We start from the raw sequence: 26,232 nt of genomic DNA, 5'->3' as shown, positions 1-26,232 counted from the left end.
ACTTGGGGCTACTACCACATACAAACACCATTCACGTACGATGTGTAGTTTTGGCGAAAAAGTGAAATATAGGGACATACATGTCCATTTATATATATATATATATATAGATGAATAATTTAATAAAGTTGTTAGTTGAAAGAAAGGAGGAAAAAATTATTCTTTTCGTCATTCTAGATAGAAAAATTCAATTGAGGATATGAAACCTGATCAGAAATCGATCTACAGATGCTCCATACTAAAATATAATAAATCTCTCTCAATCTGCTCCACCCCAATGCTATTATATATATAACTTCTGTATCTTGAAAAATTCCTTAAAATAATTATTCTATATTCGAATTACACTCATATAAATCGGTTTAAATAAGACAATAATAATAATAATAATCTTAATAAACTACAGTTTAATCATCTAAACTAATAATTATCTTAACTAATTAAGCATACAATATAATCTTATTAAAATAATTTAATTTTGTTATTATAAGCCGGAATATATTTGGAAATAAGTCATCCAAATAGGCATTAATTTAGGATTTATATGCAGAACACAATTTTCTCTCGGGTAACAATGGATGAATGCCAATATATCATTTAATATGCTTCATATAACTTAATGAAAACCTAGAATTTTATATTATGAATGCAAATTTTGTTAAAGTTTGTTTGTGGTCTGGTTAAATTAAAGTCCATTTAAAAAAAATAATAGAGTCTAATTTATTATATATGTGTTACTGTGATTTTAATTAACTATTAAATCGAAGTTAATTAAATATAAATTAATTTTATACTATTAATCCTGATAATACTTTACATGTAAACATTCTTGAAACTACTAATACTAAAAAGAAATTTATAGTCTAGATATCTAAAACAAAAGTTTAATTAATCATCGATTAAAGTTAATTAAATATAACATAATTAATTAAGAATTGTAGCATTAATTTTCACGTAAAATATCTAAATTTTCTAAATCTAATTAGGCTGTAAAATGTAGTAGTCTCTTTTATAATGGGTGATTGTAATTAAACTATTCCTATTCAACGTTGTCTGCAGAGATATTTATCAGTTCAAATGTAACTAAATCTGGAGTATAGTAGTATTTTAGGATAATAGTACCAAAACTCACCACTATGGCAGTTTTGGCACTGCAAGCCATAACTTTTTCATTTGTACTGTACCTGTACATGACACTGGTGTTGTAGAGATCTTAGCGATGCAGGATATAGCCTACTGTTCAATATAATTCCCATTCTAAAAGTTTAAAATTTGAGGGTGATGAACATTGTGTTCAATGGCCGACCGTAATTAATCCTCTTGCCTCTCACATGCAGTGTGATACTGTCTTTCAAGGCTGTAAAATATGCAACATGCCATCAATAAACCACACTTTTTAACTGTCCCCACAACCGAAAATCATATGGATTAAGATTCATAGCGCCAAAAGTGCCATAGTGGTGAGTTTTGATACTAGATTTAGTTGTGTTTTGGACTACTAAATATCTCTGTAGACAGCGTTGAATAGGGTGGTTATTTTAATTATGATTATCCGAAATTTTATAAATAAATCATTCATAGATTCGATTTTTTAATGGTAAACTACACTCATGAGAAGTTAATTAAAAGTATCTGAATTTCATAACTTTGGCAAAATTTTAATTTATTATTAAATTAATAAATTATAATGTATAATAATCAGTAAATAAATGAAGTAATATTGGTCTCGAATTACAAAAAATACCTATATATATTATTATTATTATAAATTACAGATATTGACAAAAATATTTTAATAGCGATTTATCGAAGACGGATATCAACAAAAGTGGGCGTATCTAAGTAGGAGTATCTCAGTAGACGTTTCATATTTCATAAACCAATCATCATTAANAAAAAGAAAGTAAAGCTGTGTAGGTTACAGTAAATATGTTTTGAAAGGAAACTTCCAGGATCGATAATTTTATAAAATAAATAAAAATAAAATATTCGGGATATTGTATAATCATTTTTTTTCTATTCTCCCGTTCTTTTTAACTTATTCATGATTTAGGAAAAGTAGGCCAATTCGGTAGACTCATTACATAAAAGACAAAATGTCGAGCGATAATGGTCCCATTGGTGTTAAAAGAGGGTGGAATTTTTGCATTTTTCCCCTCTTTAATCGTTATTGGAATAATTTATATTCTTCTTCATTAGCATAAACTATTAATCATCTCAACAAGTCTTAACCTGAAAAATCGAATTAGCAATATGTTCTTGCTGAATAAAAGATAAATTAAATTTCTACAGTGTTACCTTTCTTCCTTCTCTATTAAAATGGAATCCTTTGCTCCACCCATTCTATTGGTTAAGATCGGAGAATGTCAAATTTAAAAAATATTTTATAGAAAACACGAAATTTTGTTCAGTACATCACTTTGAAACAAAGATTTTTTGAAAAGAAACGTGACGATCCTCTTAACTTTATCTTTAAAATCTCTTAGCGTTTTCTTTTTTTTCTTCTTGGAAATAAAAATCTCAATTTCGATTAAGGGAAATTTAAATCCAGAAAATTGAATTTAAACCCTGGCATTTAGTGGTCATTTTTTATTTACGTTGATTTATTACGTGAGCCGTGCTCAAATTATACAATTTATAAGCTTATATAAATATAACGAATGGATTTAATTTTAGAAAAAAGGCAAAGAGTCACAATTCGTGTTATTCGAGAAAGACCGATGAGGAAAAAGTAAGAAATAATTCACTCTTTTTTTCGTTACAGGGCCATATATTATCCGTAATGCATTACGAAAATACTTTTTCCTCAATTATTATTTAGTTATTTAAAAAGCTTTTCCGAAATGTTTACCTTATATCCGGGAAAAAATACTAAATAAGGGAGTTTCTACAGAAAGGATCCTTATTTAGCCCTAACAAAGAGAGCTCCATTCATCCGCTTATAAAAGCAATGCAGAACCTAAAGAAACTAACATATATCACTACATTTGGCACAAGATACAACCTGTGTTTCCGTAAGACTCACCGGGGGGCCGTGTCGTCAGACATGTTGGAACCCAGTGACTTATGACCTTTTGCCCCACTGGTTTGGGTCCTCCAAATACTTTATGGCGATTTCAGCTACGTCATGACGTATGACAGTAACGTCTCGGTCACACACATAGCTTGCTGCGAAGCTAAAATACTGGGCACTGCAGAAAACGACATTAACTGTACCATTGCTTTTCTTTAATGGTTGTCAGCTTATTCCTTTCTATAGAAACAGCTTGAACGGCTTCGCAGGGAGAAAAATTTATCTGAAATGTTGTAGCAAAGCAGAAAAACATCTGCTCTAATAAGCCTGTTGATGTTTTACAATATTATTTTAAATTCATTTTATCTAGTTTATGGTCAAAGTGCAATTTTTATTTGATTATGTCTCAGAGTAGATGTAAAAACGCTTTTTTCTTATATTATTCTTCTACGGGAAGAGAAAAGAAAAAAATTTATCCTCTCGCACGGCTCTTTTTCTGCTTCCAATATCCTGTAGATATTCTGACTGCCATATTGAAGAACACATTTTTGTTCTCAAGAACTTCGCGATGTTCGACTATAAGAGAATTCCGAATTTATTGTTCTAACTTCTTTCCGTTGTAAATATCCATTCAATATCAGCTCTACTGTTCTAAGCTTATTTCTCTTACACTTATACGATTAAACGAGTCCAATTCTATTAATATTTTTATATTTTATTCAACGTCGACGTTACGTCCTTACTCGATAATTTATGATACGTGTCATAATTTATACCATGTTTTACGATTTGTCACGGATGGTCAGTCATAAATTTCTATTTATTTATGCTCGTTCGTTACCTCATTTGAGGTTGCTCGGCGTGTGCAGATTTATTTATTTATTTGTTCTGCCTCATTACTGTTGCTTCTTATATGTGGCTATTTTTCATTTTTAAATCTTTCCCAGCGTGACGTAAAATTATCTGGAATTTCCAAAAAATATTATCATTACCCTGGTTTGATTAATATAAGAAAAGTTTAAATTATCATCTGTAAAAAGAAATTCGTCTTATCGTTAACTTTCAAACATTATTTTATCGCAAAAATATTTTATGGCAATACTTTTTTTCCAAATAGAACTACAGATAAACTAATTGTAACGTTATTAATATCATAATTTAAGGTATTAATAATAAAATAACATCTAATATAAGAGATAGCTATCATTGATTATTAAATTATCTTGCAGATATTACCAGATCTATTAGTTGAAGTCTATCGGCGGAGCATATCAAAAGTCCAATTTATTATTAAGATAATGATTTGTATAGAAGATTAAATGAAATTATTTTTAATTAACATATAATTACACGAAATGACGTCATTATTTTCCTATGGAAAGAATATTTTTGAATAGATAAGATGGAGAAAATATTAAATTCGATAAGAGAAATGTGGACGATTTAAAAAAATATATATTATAATAAAATTCGACAATAAAAATTATCTTTAGCAAAATTCTTATACAAATTTTCGTTTTTTTAATGTTAAAATTTTATTCTAAATAAAATTGTTATTGTTATTTTAATCCTTTTTAAATTTTCATAAATCGATCAGGAATAAAATGTATCTTATTTTCTTCTTCTTTTTTTAGAAATTTCGTGTATAAAATAATATATAAATATATATATATATTTTAAATTTTATATTCTCAACTGTGTTATGAATAAATAATTGAATATATAAAATACTGGCAAGTATAAAAATATATGCAAGAAAATGTTTCTATAAAGTCTTATATAAGACTATATAACTTGATATATAAAACACAGGACAATTGAATAAAAATTTATTTTAAATTTAAATAGAAAAATATCGGTATTAAAAATAAATAAACCAATTCCAATTTTTATATAAGATTGTTTTTATACAAATATATATATATATAAAAGGAAAAAAATTCTTCGGGCAGTTTTCAAATTTGTTGCAATTTAAAGGATGTTTTTTGACTTTGTAAGTAGCAACGATAAAAATACAGTGAAGTTTTCAAATTCTATTGTAATATTGGCATATGCAAATAATTCATGGAAATTGAAGGATGCAGCCAACAAAGATTACAGCTGTTTCCTTAAAGAAGTATGGAAATGTAAAGGTCACTTTGTCCTGCCTAAAGTTTGTCGTAGAAGAAAAACTCTCCAACCCTATGGTGGAAGATCAATGATACAACAGTAAGTTCCACTACGAGATTTACCTGGAATTCGATTAAGCTCAAAAAATCGATATTTACTAGAAATGATGCTCAGTAATATGTCAATTCTTTAGTGTCTTTTATAAAGAAAAATCCGTTTTGTTCGTCTAACGTATAGAACTGCAGTCATTTTCCTAACACTACAAGTTTCTAACTGGATTCGGGGTGACGTTATTGCATGACATTTCGGACGATTAATTAAACAGTTCAGCAGCACGGTTTAGAACTTGTGCAGAAGAGAGAGAGCGAGAGAGAGAGAGAGAGAGGGAGAGCAAAGTCGATGCTAGCCAGAGACAGGTTGACAAAGAAAGTGGCGTCACTCTTAAATTGTTAGATCTAGGAATTTTTAATGCTTTAATTAATATTTCTAACGAAAGAAAAATATGTTTAGTAGTCATTTAATTCATCAACTAATTCTCAATTAATTAAATATAATATTTAATCTTTGTTTCCTTTTATATATATAGCTATATATATCTTGATATATGATTAGATGTAATCAGAAAGTGTAGAGTATATAGATAACTTGATACCATTTTTGATAAATTGATGTTAACTTTTCTTCTATTTTTTCTTTTTTTTTAACTCTTTTCCGGTTATCGTGATAAAATTTCTTTTAACCGACAGCGAAAATACTTGTTGAACGTTATATAATAAATTTCCCCAATTATAATTTTTCTTTAACAATAATTAATTAGTGGAAAGCTATTTTAAAAAATGCATTTTTTAAGTTTGATTTCTAACATTTTTTTTGCAATTTTCTTCTTTCAATATAATCTAATCGAGATATTTTCAGGTGTGGTCGTATAAAATACATCAAATATATCAAAAATTCAACCGTAATCATCGAATTTATTCTCTTCAGCTTGTAATTCTGATGAGTTATGAAGACAGACAAATCGAACACGCTAACGCTTTACAGCAAGAAATAACGAATATATATTCTTAGAAAACGAAAATATAGATTTATTCCTAGAAAATATCCCTAATTAATCTTACTGTTAACAGCTGAAATGTCCCCACGGATGAATAGTACGAGTAATAACATGTACTTAATGAGTGGCATCGGATAATTTTGAGGATTGCGTTCCATCATATTCACGAGTAGCAATCACCGATCACGAAAATCTTGTCATCATTCGTGACGCGTTAACCCAGAAAATGGCGACGAAAAAAAATAATAAAACAAAATAAAAATAAATCTTGCAGCACGATAAAAGAGTAAAATTATTGTTTGCACTTCAAGCCGGATGAGTTAATGGTGTGTTAGTTAATTCGCCATTACGTATCAAATTCTGCCATTATTAAGTCACAAGAGAAAAGATAATTATGTCAGAAGTATTGTCGTCTAAATGTTGTACAACTTCAGATAACTATGTGACTGAGCAGAAAATTGTAGGCGGCGAGTAAATAGATGTTTCTGTGATTAATTTCTCTACTAAGAGCGTTTCTGTATATTGACTTGTCTGTTAATACTAATGACACCAAACCGCATTTATATGTGAAATATAAAGATTAATATCTGGCACGGAGAAGATGGGTGTTTAAATTTAAAAATTTCGTATTGAAATTCGAAATAATTGTTCATATGCTGTGAGGAAAAAAAGAAAGGAAGCTTTGATATATTTTATTTATATATGTAAAATTTCCTGTTAAGTAGACTACGTTTAACCTTAGTTATGTCACGGAAGAATATTTTTAGATAAACAAGCGTATTAACTGAGGATTTTCAATAGCGAATTTTCTTTGCATTTATATTATGATCGTGCGCTTTTCGATATCTTTCTTTGTTAGAGCTGATTTCGATTTTTCCGTCTGAAGCGTGCAAAAAGCAATTTTCGTGTTTCGCTGCTAATGATCTCTGATCACGGAAGGCGTTTCGGAAACTATAAATATTGTATATTTTCACATTAATAAATGAAAAGGAGGAGAAATGCGTTAATAAAATAACGACATTTTTATAAGTACATCAGTTGAAATGACGTTTAATAATGTAATTTAATCGCTACAATTTTTTAATCGCAATTTATTTATTGTAGATGATTTTTTCCCTACTGCACTATTTTGATTTTTTTAAATTATCTCCTTTGATTTTGATTCTTTAGGTAACGCCTTGCCTTTCTTCTTGGAATTTTTTCCTTTATGCGGGTATATTTTTCCCTATACGGAGATCGATTTTGATTTGATCTTAATACAGGTCAACTCTACCCTTTACATAGCACGATTTTACTCTATATTACAGACTACTTTTATTTTTTTTACCACTTCCATGCCTTACATAGCCTATCCTTAATTCTGTTTGCGAGATTTTCCTTTTTAATTTCATAGGAATTCACTCCTTTGATCCTTCTTTTGATACCATTTTTTGAGAGATTTAGACGTTGCTCACTTAATCTTATTGTGTTTATCGGTCTAGTCTGCATTCAATACAGATGTTTAACCTTCAGGCGGCTCGATTTTAATTCCTTTCTCAAGTCGACTTGGCTTTCTATGCGGAATTCTAACCTTTATGCACCGGATTTTAATTCCTTTCGAGGAGTCAACTTTACTTTCTGTTGCAAACTCCATCCTTTATGTGGCTCAGTTTTTTTTTATCTCTTTGCAGATCAGTTCTGAAGCTTTTTGCAGAAGTCGTCCTTTATATAACTTACTTTTTATTCTTCTTTTTGATCAATTTTGCTTTATACACAGATTTTTTTATAAAGCTATCTTGCTCTTTACAAAATCATTTTGCGCCTTTTATATAAGTTGATACCACTTAAAATATATAATGCATTCTTCAGATATAAGATGCTCTATCTATCAAATATAAGATATTCTAACATATTAAATAAAAACCACTTAAATAAAAATATTGCTTACATCCCGAAAATCAAGTTTAAAAAAATAACACATGCTTTTTTTCTGATTCGCAGATTGTACGAAATATAAATCTTTCATTCGAGTCGATTTTAATATAATTACGAAAAAAAATTGTCATATAAAAATTATCTTAGAAGCTTAAATTCTTTTAAAATACGATATTTAATTTCCCAAAGAGCAGTTAAATTGTCTTCTAATCTAGAGAACAAGAAACCAATGGAACGAGTCATAACAGAGCAGCTCGATGACTTATCAGTAACACAAATGAGCGTCAAGAAAAACTTTATGATGTTCTTAATTTCCAAATTGAGTCAGAAACGATCGACATACAGATAATACACAACAATCATTCTTCAGATAGCAGTACTAATGACGACATAATTGACTTTAGTGGACTAAAAACAAACTTGTAATTTTAACATAAAATGGGGAAGAGTAGAGTGAGTCGAGATGAAATCAAGCAAGAGTTATTGAGAGCCACTGGCGAGATACTTGCAATTTGATTACCTAAAATTATACAGATGACATACCAGGCGTAACGGCAAAGTTCGTGAGAAATGACGACACAGAGTAGCACATATAAATGATGTACTCACGTCATACAGGTCGGCCAACTTTATGAAAGAACTTCACCTCCACCAAAACGATTCAATAGACCAAAAACGTCATTAAGCTCGATAAAAGTGCGAAATGGTTCTTTTCTTTAAAAAAATCTCAACTACAGTATGATTAATTGCTTCGAAGAAAGACAAAACGTTTGTTTATCACCAAAGAAAGTCACCGATATCGCCTTTCCATTGCATTTCATTAATGTTTCAACGTCGTTAATTAACATTAAACTGCCCGAGTCTATTCTTTCGTATAACGTCGAAATCCCATTCTTTCCAATTAAGAAACGTTTCAGACATTTTCTATTTTTGTATATTCGAAATTAAAATTTATAAAAAAAAAAATAATATTTTTTTTCCTTTCTTTAAAGAAAGATTACTTTTCTGAACATTAAGAAGGTTCTCTCTCGGCTAAACGTATATGTTAAAAAAATTCTTAGCGTTACAAAGCAAAGCAATCAATATAACAGAAACATCTACACATCATGGATGTTAGCGAGGAAGACTGATTTGATTGTCACAAATGTTGACATCAGCTAAATCTGTTCGGCCTATTCTGCAAATTCTTCAATTTTAATATTTCTAAAAGATTAACACCCGAAATTAAAAACGGCAACAATAAACAAGAGACACTCCCACTTCAAAAAATTATACACGTGTATATCATTGATATATCTAAACGCGTTAATATTAAATTAATCTAACTATAAAAATATATCAAGCAGATTTTAAAAGTTGTGCATTAACAAACATTAAAGAATATTTATGATACTTTTATTACTCCCATTAGTGTTTATAGTACGGTGTATATTAATTTATATATTAACTTAATGCTTATTAAGGCCATATAATTTATATCCTTGTATCTTTTTAGCGATAAAATTTAACAGAGTGGGGGAGAATGAGGTTTGTAAAATTTAATTCCGGTTTAGTCGAAGGTGTTTTGTGTTTGTTAAGCGGTTTCAGTTTAGGTTAAAGCAGGAAAGTGTTTTTTATTTTGCTTTTTTTTAAAAAAAAAAAAACTTTTTTTTCTGGTAAACAAATATGAAAAATATTCAAAAATTTCGAAACTACTCTCAGAGAGTGGTATCTTCACTTTACAGAATTATTGAACAAGCGAGGATCTTTCGTCAAATCACAGAATTTATTTGTGACAGGTAAAGAAAAATGGCTTGTACACAGATGGTAACGTCGACTAACATCCTACATAAAGAAGAAAGAGCCTTTCACACTCCAGGATGCAAAGATATATAAGCTTGTTTGAATCTCTCTATCATTATTAAATTTATATAACTCTACTCTAAGAACTTTTTCTAATATATCCTACTTGATAAAAATAAAACTATAAATATCGATACTTAATCTTGTTTTGTTCTTAAATTTTCAAAGATTATTACCGTAACTCAGACCTAGTTTTTAAAACAAGTGTTTTGAAATTCAATTAACGCACCCACCAACGTTTAAGAATGTTTTAAATAAACATCGAAAGCCGTAACCTGTGGCAAAGAATCATGCAAATTCGCCCATTAGTGTAATGATGCTTGTACACACTTAGGAAAGATTTTCTTTAAAGAATTTTAAATTTTATCTTAAAAATATTTTGAAGTTATATATTTAATAAGAATTATATATTATTTTTTAAAGAATTTTTTAAATAAAGATTTCGATTATATTTACTTTTAAATCTGACGCGATCGAATTTATCTACTTTTGAGAAAAGTAATTTATTGAAGTTAGAATTCCATCTTACGTTGCAGTTATTTTATGTGTTGTAGGTGCATTCAATCAAGTGGATGTCGTCTAGGATGACATATGTGACGTTCTGATTAACGCATTCTCTTAAATTAAAAGATTTATACAGTGCCGAAGAAAGATTTCAGTTCATTGAACTCAACGACTCCTTGGTAAAAACCTAAATACCTTGGAGAAGAAAATATATTTTCTGTAAAAGAATAAAGTTTCGTTTACCTTGTAACGGAGCATAGATATTGAGGTAAAGACAATCTTCACTCTGATTGACGAGATAGGGTAGGAGACGGCGAAGATATAGAAGACGACCCGAAGGCATCCTGCGAAGAGCCTCTGTCTCATTGGTAATATCCGGAAGACGTTGGGGACAGACGGGACCGAACTGATCCGCATTTCTCACTCCTTTCCAATGAGCGGGTGTCACCGGTGGCATGAAACGTAAAGAACCCATTGGTGGAGTGGCATAGGGAACACCCAAAAATATTTCGACGGGCTTTAATTGCCGGTTAGGAAGGGTTGCAATGGAACCGCGCAGGGCACCATACTTAGTGGTCACCACACGGGAACTTAAATGTCTCGTAGCAACTGAGTCAACCAATATCCATAACAGTATTAAAAACACTAATGAAGTAGTGTCGTATATATTGACTTTCTTATTCATTCTTCACTCACCCACTCTCTAGTCAAGCCCAAAGCACCTAACACCATCTCCCCAATCGGCACAAATTCGGCTAAGGCGATACTTTTCCCCTTTCTAACTTGATTTAACTCGTATATACACTCCGGATAACAGAGATAGTTTTAGAAGCGAGATTTAAACACATCGATATATAATGATAAAAGCACTATGTCAACAGAAACAAACGTCTTGCAATGAAACAGTCGACGTACTACGAGTACGACTGAACATGTTCGACCTGACCAAGCTATTGTGCGCATGAGCATTACGCATTCGGTCTAGGACCACGTGGTGTCTGCCTAAAACCGTTCGATACGCCACAGGTCGAAGAAGAAGCTAAAGACAGCAAAGCTTACCAAGGAAATTGTTCTTAAGCAAGGCACGAATTACTCGGTGGCTGTTCACCTAGATTAACCAGCAACTGACATGATGTAAAGGCTACTCGGATAACGTGTACAAGGCATTTATACAATCATAAAGATCTTATTCTTTGACACCAACCAGTCCATTAGCACAAAGTTTGGTGCGCGTTTTATGACATAGTTTTGTTAGATTAATAATTTACGTGATGCAACAAAACGACTAGAGTGTTTTTATACGAGTTAATTAAGTTAATGTCACAACAAGGGAGATGGTGTAACTTTAATACAGCATGTGATGCGAGATGGAAAGTGATGTTGGCAATTATTTGAAAGACGTGTTAGCGGATGTGTAACTCATGCGGAATCCATCTTTATCCATACATTAATTAATATACCATAATTAATTAATTAATATGCCATAACGTCTAAATGATACTCCATACGTTATAAATATTGTAAAAGAGAAATAGCCTGAAGTACAGTAAAGATTATTGGTAGTGATATATATTTTGCTTTTTTTTTATTCGCTACACGGTATTAGATCATTGATCGATGCACTTTAACAATTTCGTTCGAACTGCAATATTTTATCACGAAGAAAAAAAAAATATATATATATATTATATTGCAGAAAAACGATTTATGTATTTCCAATAATATATTATTGAAATGTATGCATATTCAAAGGTGATTTTAAGTTTAGATGGAGTTCTGTTTAAAATGTAATCTTGCTCAGCTTGTTATTCATCAACTATCAGCATCCTCATTACTGCTGATGATTTACGAACGAATGTTTCTAACAAGGAATGCGAACGTTCCGGATTTATTTTCCGACTTTTCTCTCTCTACAGATATCGTACTTCATTCCAAAAATGTATCAACGTCTTACATCCCCCACTCTTATTTATTTTTATAAATAAGCTTATATACTGCCGATGTAATTATACAAGTGTAATAAAACAAACTGGAATGAGTTGTAATCTGTGTTTTGTTACACCTGTTCCTAGACATTATTGGCAGAATGCCTGCAAAACAAGTTGCTTTTGTGGTGACATCGATTCTCCAATTAGTTGAAGATTACAACAGAGAAAAGAGCAGAAATTTCTTCTTTTTTCCCCCTTTCTATTTATTATATCATAACGGATCAGAAGGATTTTTCTAAATGGGCATAAAGAGAGTTTGTTGGAACTTTAAAGGATCGAATGTCATTAATTTATTTTTATGTAATTATATAACAATTCTATTCAATTTAATCATCAAAAATAGCAAAAAATCACTAATAAAATCTCTCTTTCTATATATATACTATAATGGCATCCCATTAAGTTTATTTACTCTATGAAACTTTAATCTATATAAGCACAGTTTGAAGTTTAGCAAAGTCTTCAATGTGTTTTTTAGGTTTATTGAAGTAATCCTTGACGATTATTTTGAAGAAATAAATGAAAATATGTATTTTTATACCACACTCAATAAAATTAATCTTTAAGTTTTGCTCTAATATAGTCATGTGTAGAAATACTAGAAATAAAATAATTAAGATTTCAATTTGTTAATATTGCTAAGTACATTATAATAAATTAAGATAATTTTCTCTTCGTTTAACAATTTTAAATTGAATCATACGATAGTGATTTGATGATTTGCATTCCGATTCACAAGAATTAATCCTAATAATAATCAGTAGAAAGTTTACATAAATTTTGTTTTGGTGAAGAGAAAATTCTTAAGCTAAACATTATAATTAATATAAAATCTCTTAAAATTAAGTGAAGAAGAAAATTTTAAAATTTATTCGAAAAATTTGTAAATCGGATTATTAATCAGTTGAATAATTTTAAAATAAATATTTAATCATAAACACCTCTTTGATAAATTTCGATGAAGTCAAAATGAAATTAAACTATATAAATTTTAATTAATAATTATTTAATATAAATTATAATTATATTTCATTCACAAAGTGAATTGTTTCATTTTAATTTAATTTTTTTATAAATTAATATTAAGTAACAAATCACTGTTATAGTTAACTAAAAAGAGAGCTATTTATAAGATAATTGGATAATTTTGTATGTTGTCTCATATTTAATGACCAATCATCGTAAGAGTCGAACGAGTCAGACGACGCTAATTGGCTAGCTTTATTTAAAAGAAAGTGAAACTCAACTCTGATTGGGTATTGCGTAAATAAACATTTTAAAAATATTTTTTGACTGATACAAAACATTTTATAGAATATTTTTGAAGAAACGAAACAGATTTTTGAAAAATTATATAAATGTTAAAAATCAAATATATATATATTTTTCTATGCAAACAAAAAATATAAGTTATATATATATATTTTTTTTTCTTTTTAAATTTCTACATTTTATCGTTTTCTGAAGTTTCGGTGTGTTTTGAATCGAGATTCCTTTATATTGTGTTTATATTGAATAGAAGTTCTGTTCAGAAACATGGGCATTGCGATAAACAAACCCTTGGGCGTTACCAATCAACAATAACTTAGGTATTTGTCATTCCATTTCGGTTTATCCATTGATTAATTGCATTCAATCTCAATCAAGAATAGGAACATGCAAATTTTGACTTCGGGGTATGCATTTTAAACATTTAATTGTTTTAAAGTTTATCATTTATAAATTTAAAATATTTCCTGTATTTTAGTAACAATATCGAAAAAATAAATCAGGTTTTTATAAAGATTTTTCCTTTCTTCAGATTGGAACAATTTTTGAAGAAACGTATTTTTGTTATCTAAGCTCGGTTTACCTCAATCGATTTAGGTCCATATAGTATTTATATCTCTATAACGGCATTTAAAAATCTTTAAAAGAGTATTAAAGATTTCTTTTAAATTAAATTTATATAATAAGCTTTAATTTAAACAATAAAAATTCCGTCCTGGAAAAATTGGCTTATGAATAACCTACTATTTTTTTAAAAATATTTTTACTATATTTTTAATTTAGAATATGTTTTTTTATTTATTAGGTTATTTCTTATTATCAGAATCTACTTTAAAAATATCAATAAGCTGATACTGTATATCGAATAATGTATTAAGACAGTAAAGTGGAAATGTGATCGTTAGTAGTTTGCCTTGAGGCACTTTGGCGATTTGAGAAATCAGTTGCATTGATGGAAGTAAAGAGTAAGTCTAACCATTGACAACGTGGCTAAAGTAGTAGATTAGGTGTCTGATAGCTTTTGAGAACTTCAAAGAAACAGAGAAAAGTGTTGTTTAAGTATCTTCAACGTCCCCTTCAAAAAGTCGGTAATGGACCTTTGAAATCCGTACCGAGATTGTGAACAGACTCCTTAAATAGGTAAAACAGCTTAATTATCTTAGTTTATATATACATTTCACTTATACCTTAATAAAAAAAAATCGAAAATATCACCCTATTATTAAAGTAATCATTTATTTTAAAATCTAATCATCCTACATAACGTTTACAAAATTCGAAAATTGAGGCGTTTACTTAATTAATTTCTAAAACTGTGTTATTATCACCCTTTTTTTTAGCCGGTAAAGTTTTGGTATTGTATTAATAATCATCGTTTGTATAACTGATGAGGTTTGACATAAAAAAAAGATAATTGATATTTATAACCATAGTTATTTTACTTCAATAATAAGGTAATACAGTATTAATGATTCTTTTACAACTCACCAGTCAGGATCGAATTTTGGAGAACGAATAGAACATAGCGACACATGATATTGACATCTGTAAAAATAATAACTTGATAAATATATGGGCTTTTTTTTATAACAGGACAAACATTCTATTCAATAGCTCTTCCGTAGCAGAATAAGGAAGATAAAAATTTCATCGTTCAACATATTTTCTGGAGTATTTTTAGAAAATTTTATTCAATATTTTGATGCATTTTAAAAATAATTACTCGCTTAAACTAATGAATTTCAAATATCAAAATAAACAACTAATTAAAATAAAAGTTCTGTTAAAAGAGTTTAATGTAAATTAATTAATATAAAAGCATTTAATATAAAATCAATATTAAACATAATAAACCTGAGTAGAAACGTTAGATTTTATTCTATTTTTGTACTATTATACAGAGTATTATATATTATAGAATATAACTTATAATAAATTATATAGATTTATATAAATTATACAGTACGTTCTATAGTAAATAGATTATTATCCAGCATATAATAAAGCCAACTGTACAAGAATATGTAGTGTAAATATTCATACTGGATTATATACATTCAAATTTTCAAGATTACATTAATAAATCCATAATCAGATTTAAATTTAAATAGATCTAACAGAAAGAGTAAAGAATAAATTCCTATTTTAATAACAATGTTTATATTAGATTATTGTATAAATTGTACTGTACATTTGACATTTAAGATTTGACAGGTAATACAATTTAAATGTTAAAATTAGCAAAATAAAATCAATAAAATTCACCTTTATACAAAGTTATATGACATATGTAAATTATATATAATTATAAATTATCGAATTTTATATATTTAACTATTTAAAGCATGTTAAATTTTATAAGAATATAGGAAATGTGGTAGATAATATTTTAGATTTTATTTTTTTATCGTCTTTCTGAATTTTTCTCTTTAAATTTTCAATTTTGAAGGCTTATAAATTATTATTGATATACCAACCGAATATGTGTGACGATAAACAACTACTATATTATTAAATTTATTCGAAAAATATAAATTTGATCGAATATAATTTTAATATGTATTTTGTTTTTTCTTATCGAATTTTAAGAACGAAGTAAATTTAAATGGAAAAGTATACGTGGAAATAAAATAGCAATAAAAAACTGCACTGAATCTCTAACTTTACTGGAAATGATTAAATAAAGAAAGCTAATAAACTGCTTCCATCTGCCAAATTGCACAATTTGAAAATTAAATATAAAATTGATTCGAAACGATCAAAACTAATAACTTCTTAAAAATGGTTGATTAAAATAGAGAAGTTTATTCTTAGCTTGGTATAAATTCGTAATTTTCCTTCGACAAAATTTACAGCATTTTTCAATCTTAATTTTGAACTACTTACTCAAAAGAGAAGATTAGCTTTGCCCTTTAACTCAGCCCACAGATAAAAGACTTTGACTGAAAAGGAATGAAATTCAATAAAAAGATATTTCCACCTGGAAATCTTACCTTCTATAATTCAATCGCTTTACTTGACTTTAATCGTTGTATTAAATATAACGATTAAAGTCAAAAGGAAGCTATAGAGTTATAAGATAATTTTTAACGGTGTCGATAAAATTATATAACATTCATATTTATTGTAGGCCTTTATAAGCAAAAGAAAATAGTTTCAAAACGATTTCAAAATAGGCTTTTAAGCTCCGTTTTATTATTGATAATCCTCCTACTTCATAGAGAACTTAATATTACATAAAATGGTTTTATTTTTTTATCAACCTAACGTATTTAATTAATGTATTCCTGAGTAAGATATGATGCATTAATCAATTTGATAAAGTTTAATTATAATCAACATATTCTATTTTTAGAATTAATCTAAGTAACTCTGTATTAAATATAAAAATTAAACCATTGTTTTCGATGAAAAAAAATGTAATTGTTATTATTTTATTTGTTATCCTTTAAATATTATTATTGTACTTTAATTAGTCATTCTTCCACCCCCTTCTTTAATCTCTACGTAGTAATTTGACTGCATAATTGAGATTAATTTAAAAAAAGTGATGATGTCTTCTAATTAAAAAAAACTTACTATTAATTGGCAAGATTTGCATAATTGCTTAATTTTAGATAACTTTTTCCCTTAATTATTTTTACCTTGTGATAATAAGCTTATACTAAATTTGAAACTGGCAATTTTAAGTTAGTTTATGGTAGGAAGGAAATTATAAATTCTGCTTTTAGAATATTCTAATTTTGTTATAGACTACCGTAATTCATTTCCCGTGTTGTTAAATGTATAAAATCTAAGCAAATGCTCTTTTGTATTGATTTAAGGATGCAAGGTTTGGGTCTCGACATAAGTATTGATTATCAGACGTCGAGTGATAATCATAATAATATATATCTTAAAAATACAGTGTCAAAGATGAAGTATACATTAGAGAATATAATGAATACTAAGCTTAATGTTACTTTTGAAACCTATCCTTTCGAGTCCCTGGTTGAACATTAAATTAAACGAATATTGATATTTTTCAGCACAATTAAATAGGCTAAGTATCAATACAATTTTTTTGAAACTTCTTTATGAGTAACTTTAGATGAATGAGATGTGCAGAAAATAATAGATTTTTCAGGAAATCATGTTAGTCGCAGAACCTTTTAAAAGAGTTAATCAAAGACGATTCACGTCTTCTTGTTAACTCTTTCGAAACTTTGACATGAATTGTTAATGAAATTTAAGACAAGAGATATTACATTTAATAGAAAGTTTTGGTGCATAGACTATTATAAATTTTCTTTTAAAAAATATAAGAAAAAATATAGAAAAATCATAATGCTTTTAGATCTTAATCTAAAAGCATCAGTCATGATTTTATATGAATAATACATCTTTCATGAATTTTTATGATCGTTTTTAATACCATCCTCAGTCGAAAAAAAAATTTTTTTTCGCTTCACTTCTATTTACAACATAATAATAACGTTATCACCGGGTTTAAAAATAAATTAAATACTTGTAGAATATATTTAAATTAAATTAAATGATTAGGAGAGAAAGATACAAAATTAAAATTTATGAAACAAGAGCTGGCCCAGTAGCGCTATTGATGAAAAGGATATGTAGGCTAAGAATAGTGCATGGAGCAATAAAATGCCTGAAGTGTAGAAACACGTTCTAAATAATTTATTCGAGTTCATAACATGAAAGATATATCACTGGATGACATTATTTCTCAGCGTTTCAGCATCAGAGCATAAAGTAGCATCCTAAGATATATAGAGTGCGATTGCAAATACTCGTATTTCCCGGATAAAGGCAGCATCTTTTAAAAAAACAAAATGTAATTTATAATGCAAAACAGCATGACTCAAAGAATAAAACGAGAAAAATAGAATTGGGAGTAACTTTCCTAGAGTAAATTTTATTATAGACTTTCCATTGATATTATTCAATTTATCACAAATTTTATGCACTTAAACTCCAATTAATTATGTTAAATTAATTATAATAAAGTTTTCTTTAATAAGTTAATAACCATTATTAAGTTATAATATAAAATTTATTTTTTTTTCTCTCTCTTTTATTTTTTTATTTTTATTGTATTTTTTTTTTTACTGTAGTCCAAGCCGATAATTCACTTGTAAGGACTTAAGTGCTACTTTTTTTTTCTTCCTAACAAAGATGCTATTGAAAGCTGTTCAAGTAACAAAACATAATAGACTAGAAATCAATTCCAAGATGTTTAATGGTAAATGCACTCGAAATTAACTCTAGAAATACGTTAAACGTGAAACAAGTGCTATATTGCCTTTCTTCGTGTATACTGATAATTATTCATAGAAGTGACACCGCTCACCTGTTAGAAACATGATATGTTGCATTTTTAATATATTCAGTTTAAACAAGAATTTTAAAATTTTTATTTAAAAAAAAAAATTATATATCAAAAATATCAAAAAATTCTTGACAAGATGGCAATCAAATTCGTGTTAAAAATAAAAAATAAAAAAGGACTTTCTTAACAATTGAAAACATCAGATAAATTCTGAAGTTTATAAATATTTTAAAACTTCTATCAAGAATATTAATAAAATATTTAAATAGAATTTTAATTATATTGTAAAAGAATAATTGAATAAAATTATTACCTCGTCTTGTTCCTATACTCACGGGTGATATTGTTTAAATAAATATAAATAAATGAACAATTAAATGTTTAAATCAGTACGCAAATGAACATTTAAATAATTAATTTTTAATTGTTTCGCTTTATTTAATTCTATAAATAGAAAATAACAATAATAATAATAAAAATAATTTATATCTATTTGTACAGTACTGTACATAAAAAAAAACTAAAATAAAACAGAAATGATTTCATTTAAATTATTTTTTAATAAAATTTAAACGAGGTTTTAAAGTCTAATTATAATTATTTTCAGATAAGATAAAATGTAAATTGCTTCTGCACTCAACATTTCCTTATTTATAATTAAGAAAATAACATTTATAAATTATTTATTAAACTAAATTTTAATAAAATTTAATGATTATTTATTTATAAAATTAAAAATAACGTTTTAATTATTTTTTTCTTCTCCTTAAAGTAATTTATATTTTAAATATTAAAAAACACGTTTTAATTTTTTATTGTCGTTTTTTTTCTTTGTTATAAAAAATTTGGAAATAAATAAAATTATTTTAATAGTAAATAAAATAAAAATTTAAAATATAATTTTTGTTTTTATACCTTTAAATGATATATATATTGTTTTTTTTTTTTGTAGCTTGTGTGAGACGAAAATTAACAAATTTATTACAACAGATATAAATGTAACGCTTAAAAATAAATAAATTTTAAAGCTTTCTATCGTAATTCTAGCACTTAAAAGACATTAGAGGAAATTATGCATTAAATAAAGAAATAAATAAAAAAGAAACTTGTTTAAAGCATAAATTCAACAAGAATAATCATGCAAAATATTTTCCAATTACTCTTTCACAAACGAATAATAAATACCAAAAACTTTGCATCAAACAGTAAAAGTTTCTATTTTTTTTTTTTTTTGTTTTCCTTGTGTGTTTTTTTTTATTTCTTAAAGTTGTTGATGATTATAATAAAACACCAAAGAAAAATTTTTCTAGTAAAGTAATCCAAATATTTCGTGCAATTCCGCATTTTGTAAAATTATCATTTAAATATTGTTGTTCTTCCTGAAATTATTCATAAGTTGGTGAATTTTTAAATAATGGAATGAAATTTCAAGAAAATAAAATAAAAAAGAAACAACGACAACACTTGACTTGTTATCAGTAAGAAGAATAAAAAAAATAATAATAAAAAATAAATAGAAAATACTATTTTTAAAATAGGTAAATATTCTCATATTTTATCAGAAAAAATAATAAAAAAAAATATATATTTGTATGTGTGTATATATATATATAAATGCCGATAGCTAGAAATTTTATCTGTAGTGAAAATGGATATTAAATAAAATTTAGTGGGTAGTAATTTAAGCTCGTGTTAAAATTTACAAGTACAGACAACACTAGAATATTGATTTAATATAAATTGATTATCGAGAATTTGCGACGTAGTCAAATTGTTTATTAAACCGTATCATCATAAAATATATAAAACACAATAATTTTTAAAAATGAAATCCTTTAAATATTAAGTATTCGTTACATGAGTTATTTGATATACCTTAATATCTCGTAAATTTGTTATATATTTGTATATAGCTCTTATATATTTTTATCTAAACTCTATCAAACTGGCTAAAATTTTTGCCGATTTAACTCTATGCATACGAAAATAAGAAAAATCAATTTGCATAACAATGTATTTCGAGAAAGCATCTTCTCGTATATGATTGGAAAACGATTTTGTTTGGTTTTTCAATTTGGTTTGCTTGACATGTGTTTACATTATAAAGACTATATATTGTGTAAACATCATCCGTTATACTTTATAATACGTTTCGACCGATTTAAAACTCTTAATATATCATTTTTCTCTTCCTGATCCCCATACTCATCAATACTTAGTGTTTTTCAATTGTAATTGATACTTAGTAATTTTAATGTTTCCGTTTAAAAAAAAATACTAAAACATTATAGAATTTTTATAAATTTTTGAATTTCTATGAATTGTGAGATGGAATAGTTTACCATTGAATTTTGAGAATAACAACTCTCCTACTATAAAATGTATCTGGAGTATTGTAAAATTTTACACAGTAATATATAAGCTGGCATTTGTATATCAAAAATAAATGTTTTTTTATACTATAAATGTTTGTATAGGTTATAAAATTCTGTAATATTCTTAACTCTAGAACTATGTTATCACATAAGATTATGTAAAGTGATGTACAGTACAGTACTTTATTATTGTAAAGTTATCGTTGATGTATAATAGATTAAGTTTACAGAACATTATGCTTTAAGCATTAGAATATTTAAGGTATAATTTATAAACTAGAGCTGCAACTATTAATAAATTTAAACAATTCTATAATTCTAAATCGATTTTTTAATCTATAAATCTTGTACGATTAACATAATGATAGTGTTTTTTTAATCTAATGTATTCAAACTTATACAAAATTCCAAGCAAATTAAGAATTATATAAATGCTGTTTATCTAAAAATATTTATTAATAATTAAAAAAAATTCTATAAACTAGTTTTTTTATAGTTTAAATCGAGTTTTATTTTAAATATAATTAAAAATAATTAACTTAAGCAAGATTTCATAATGAATTTTTTAAAAAGGAAGATCATTTAAACCGCGATGTTTAGCTTTCGGCATTAAGCAAAATAATTAATTATCAATTTAATTTAAATAAAATTAAATTTATAATAAATTCGTGTATTTATAAATAAATAAATATACATATATATAAGGAAAATAGCGAAAAATATCAATGAACAAAACTGTAGGAAAGTCTGATGTATTTTTAATTCAGTAGGAGAAATATAGATTTATTGGAAAAACTCTTAGTTGAACAAGTTAAATAAATTTAATCAAAAGAGAATTTCCACAGTTTTATTTAATAAAATTTCAAATATTGAATTATTAATTATCCTGACTTGTCTCAGAGTACAAGTTCATTAAACTAATAACCATAAAAATATAAGACGTAGGCTATTTAAAATTAGATATCTTACGGGAAATTCCGTAATATTTCATATAAACTTATTAAATAAAGTAAATACTTAGATTGAATTAATATGAATAGAAAATAAACTTTGTGCACTTTTTTTTTCATTATTATTAATTTTATTTTTCTTTGCATAAGGCAATTAAGAATCACTCCTCATTAAACTACCCGCATTTAACCTATAATTTGAATATCAATGTAAAACAAATTCTGGCACAAATTTGACTGAGTTATAATTATATTTGCATAAATGGGAAGACTTATTCATGAATCACAATGAGAGATGTTCCATCCGAATTTTAAAATTGAATGAAATTCAGAAACGTAATTATTTCTTAGTCTATTTAAAGGAAATCACAATAATTGCTTTTCTACAGTTGTACATTATTAAATAATGAATTTCGAAAATTTTCTCTGTGTAATGAATTGATATATTAATTACAATGTTTGTCATTTTTATTAAATAGAAAAATATTAAAAGTTATTCTTGAAATCTTTTAATGTTTTCATTCTTTCTTTATTGTTCTTTATCTTGATGTATTGTGATTATTCATCCTGTTCTTTTACAAATATATTAATACAATGTTCGATTTTTAAAATACTTTTATGTATAGTACAATTATTCTTCCTTCTATTCATTAACAAAATATTAATATATTATTTCGGTTATTAGCAATATATCAGTATCAGTATAAAGAGCGAATATCAGTATAAAGAACGAATGAAGATTCGTTCTTTATACTGATATATTGTTCTGCATTCTGCTCATTGTTCTTCATGCTGACTTATTGTTCTTGATTCTGCTCATTCTTCAATCTAAGCATTGTCTTATTCCGTTAATTGTTCTTCATGCTGACTTATTGTTCTTTGCACAGACAAATTATTCTTCGACTCGGCTTCGTATTTCTTTATTAAGTTATAAAATTACTACTTTTCTATAGCTTATTATTATTATAAAAGCATGCAAAAATCATTAGAAAGCATTCAAATGTAAAAGTAATATTAAAATAAAGTAGAAAATGAACTGGAAAACAATTACAAATCAATTTCTGTACATAAAATTGATTTAGTTTTATATTTCAGGAAGTAAAGGAAAAAAAAATCTATTTAAAAATTATAATAGAAAAATAATCAAAGAGAGAAATTTTAGAAATGTGTTTTCAATAAAATAAGATTGGAAGAAAGTATAGATATATTATAAATATTTAAAAAAATTGCTGTTCATTCGAAAAATATGGAGCAGAGTACGTAGATGAAAAATGGTAAATCTTCAATAGAATATAATCTAATATAATCCAAGAACCTCCTCAGAAAAAAAAAAGGAAAAAATAAAATAATAAAAAAAAAGATCTGCTTACCGAAAAATAGATAGGTAATCCGGAATAAAGTCGGCATTGCAGAATTTACTTTTATTTTCAGCATTCTTCTTCTCTCGTGTGTCGCATCTTGATTCGTCAACATAAAGATGTATAGTTTTATCAAACAATTTATCTGATAGACAATCTCCAGATGCTCATCATCTAGCTCAACGGAGAATTTACAATACGAATATTTTACATTTTCACATTTTTTTGATTATAGGAGCCTTGTAGAATAAAACAATATATTGATATATAGGCTATATACATATATTATAAAATAAATATAAGAAACTTGTATATTATTTTTTAATCCGTGTTCTATACTTTTTGGTCGTAATTCTATTCTTTTTTTTTATACTGAAAATTTAACAAATGGCAGTTAAATAACGGTCGATTGTATCATTCACTTCTAAGTTTGGAGTAAGTGGACTGCTATTCATAGTGTATTGGATACATAATAAATTGAAGAGAAATAGTCGAAAGAATGGGATCTACTTTCAAATGTTCTTTTAAAATGAAAATTTTCAGTATTTTATATACTCTCTTTTTTGTTCTATTTTTTAAGAAATGACATCGAATTCATACACGTCTATCAGTTTTCTATAAAAGTATCGTCACTTTAAAAATAAAATTTTACAATAATATATCGAATTTTATAAAGAAATGTTATAAATATTAATATTACGTGATATAAATTTCAAATAATAATAGTTAAAAATAAAGTTTTAGTTCAATATATAATAAATCACAGAGGTGTGTGTGTGTGTATAAGCGCATTTATTATTTTTAAAAATTTACTTGTAAAAATTATACTTTGTCGTAAATCTTTAATATTGAAAATTACTATTAAAATTAAATTTATAATATTTCGTATTAATTAATTACTAATACTCGAGGCTTTATTCTACCTGCTTACTGTAACGTACTGTACATGTTGGAAGGTAGTCGGAGATTTACTTTGTATTGTTGAAGGTACGACTTAAACCTGTACAGTATGCAGGTTGCAATATGGCTGTTAGAATAAAAATCATGAAAAATGCAACATACAAAAATATAAAATGTAAAAAATATATGAAAGAAATGTTACAAACATATATAACAATGACATGTAAGTCATAATATTTGAAATGTCACGACTGTAATTATTAAATATTTTAATATAACTAAATTAATTTATGTTTTTCTATTTAAAAACAAATCGATTTTATTTTATTATTTTTTTTCTACTCTTTTTCTTATATAGAAATATACAGAAACCTTAATAAATGCGTATTAGATTATACGGAACATTGATTATGTGAGTAGTAGAAGTAATAAGTACAAATACATATATAATAAATAAAACCGTGACAATAAGATGAGAATATAATAAAACATGTAAGAATTCCTGTCTTTTATGCAGTATCCTATTGTTATTTATATTATATTATATTATNCCAAATGCCACCTACTAACCATCTACAGCAACATCTAGACAACAGGTACCATCCTTAATAAAAGAACAAAACAATCATAATTCCCATATGCAAACTGGGTGAAGAGAGGCCATGAATGTCGCCAATTATCGTCCAATAGTCTTGACTTCAACAATATTCAAAATCTTCGAAGGCATGATTATAAAATGGCACAACTTAGCCCAACATCAACAATGGTTTAACTATAAACACTTCAGGGGCAAGAGGACAAGAGACCTCCTTTACCCACATGATGATCCAGATTCACACCCTCCATAATAGGAGTCAATACCTGAACATTCTCATCCTAGACATACACAAAGTGTACAACTTCATCAAACACTGCCACATCTTCCATAAAGCCATTGCAAAGGGCCTCAAAAGCAATTCTCTCATATGGCTAAACAATTTCTTACATAACACACAAGTAATCGTCAAATGGAGAGGTCATACCTCCACAGAACTAACCCAATGCAAATGCATTCCACAGAACAGTGTAGTCTCACCATTCTTATTCCCTCTCTTCATGAATGAGATATTTAATCTCGAAAATGACCACACATTGATCTGCGTCTATGCCAACGATATTACTGTCATCATTCACGATTGGTAGCCAATATATCTTTAAATCGGATTATAGTTCCATAGCAATACAAAAATTTTTCCCATCTCTTTCATTTTCAAAGATAGAAGATGGGAATCATTTTAAGATTTAGCATAATGTGCAAAGAATCTCTGACTGTAAAGAATAAATATTAACATTGCATAAATTAATATAAAAATAGTTAGCTTTATTTTGCTATAGTACATTGCATATGTTCAAAATGTCTTAGTCATGCTGCTTGCTTTCTTGTGCATTTCATGATCCCAAACATTCACATAGTATTTGTTGTATAATCATTATTCATCATAATAAGGTATTGTCACGGTGATCTATCAATTAGTAGACTATGTTGTTGGCTCTTCCATAGAATATAAGATCTGTGTTGTATGTTGCCAAATAATTTAAGACAATTGTATTTTTAATTTGCATTTTGTTTTTATATTTGGATAATTTA

General features: G+C 26.9%; 1 protein-coding gene across 1 annotated transcript in view; it reads right to left on the bottom strand.

Moving 5' to 3' along the window:
• The window catches only part of LOC111632821 (neuroligin-4, Y-linked-like), a 28,366-nt gene extending 16,985 nt beyond the window's left edge, over positions 1 to 11,381 (bottom strand). Inside the window, exons 1-2 of the mRNA XM_023377353.1 lie at positions 10,632 to 11,381; positions 3,217 to 3,340 (exon numbers count right to left, since the gene is read on the bottom strand). Coding sequence (XP_023233121.1) covers positions 3,217 to 3,340; positions 10,632 to 11,121 — 614 coding nt within the window. The 5' untranslated portion in view covers positions 11,122 to 11,381. The remainder of the gene's footprint in view (positions 1 to 3,216; positions 3,341 to 10,631) is intronic.
• Between the last annotated feature and the right edge of the window lie 14,851 nt (positions 11,382 to 26,232).

This window comes from Centruroides sculpturatus, unplaced genomic scaffold (assembly GCF_000671375.1).
Source record: "Centruroides sculpturatus isolate CEXI.00-Female unplaced genomic scaffold, Cexi_2.0 scaffold119, whole genome shotgun sequence".
In the NCBI taxonomy this organism is placed as follows: domain Eukaryota; kingdom Metazoa; phylum Arthropoda; class Arachnida; order Scorpiones; family Buthidae; genus Centruroides; species Centruroides sculpturatus.
Note: the sequence above shows the minus strand (reverse complement) of the source record. Positions and strands in the feature narration are given on the sequence as shown.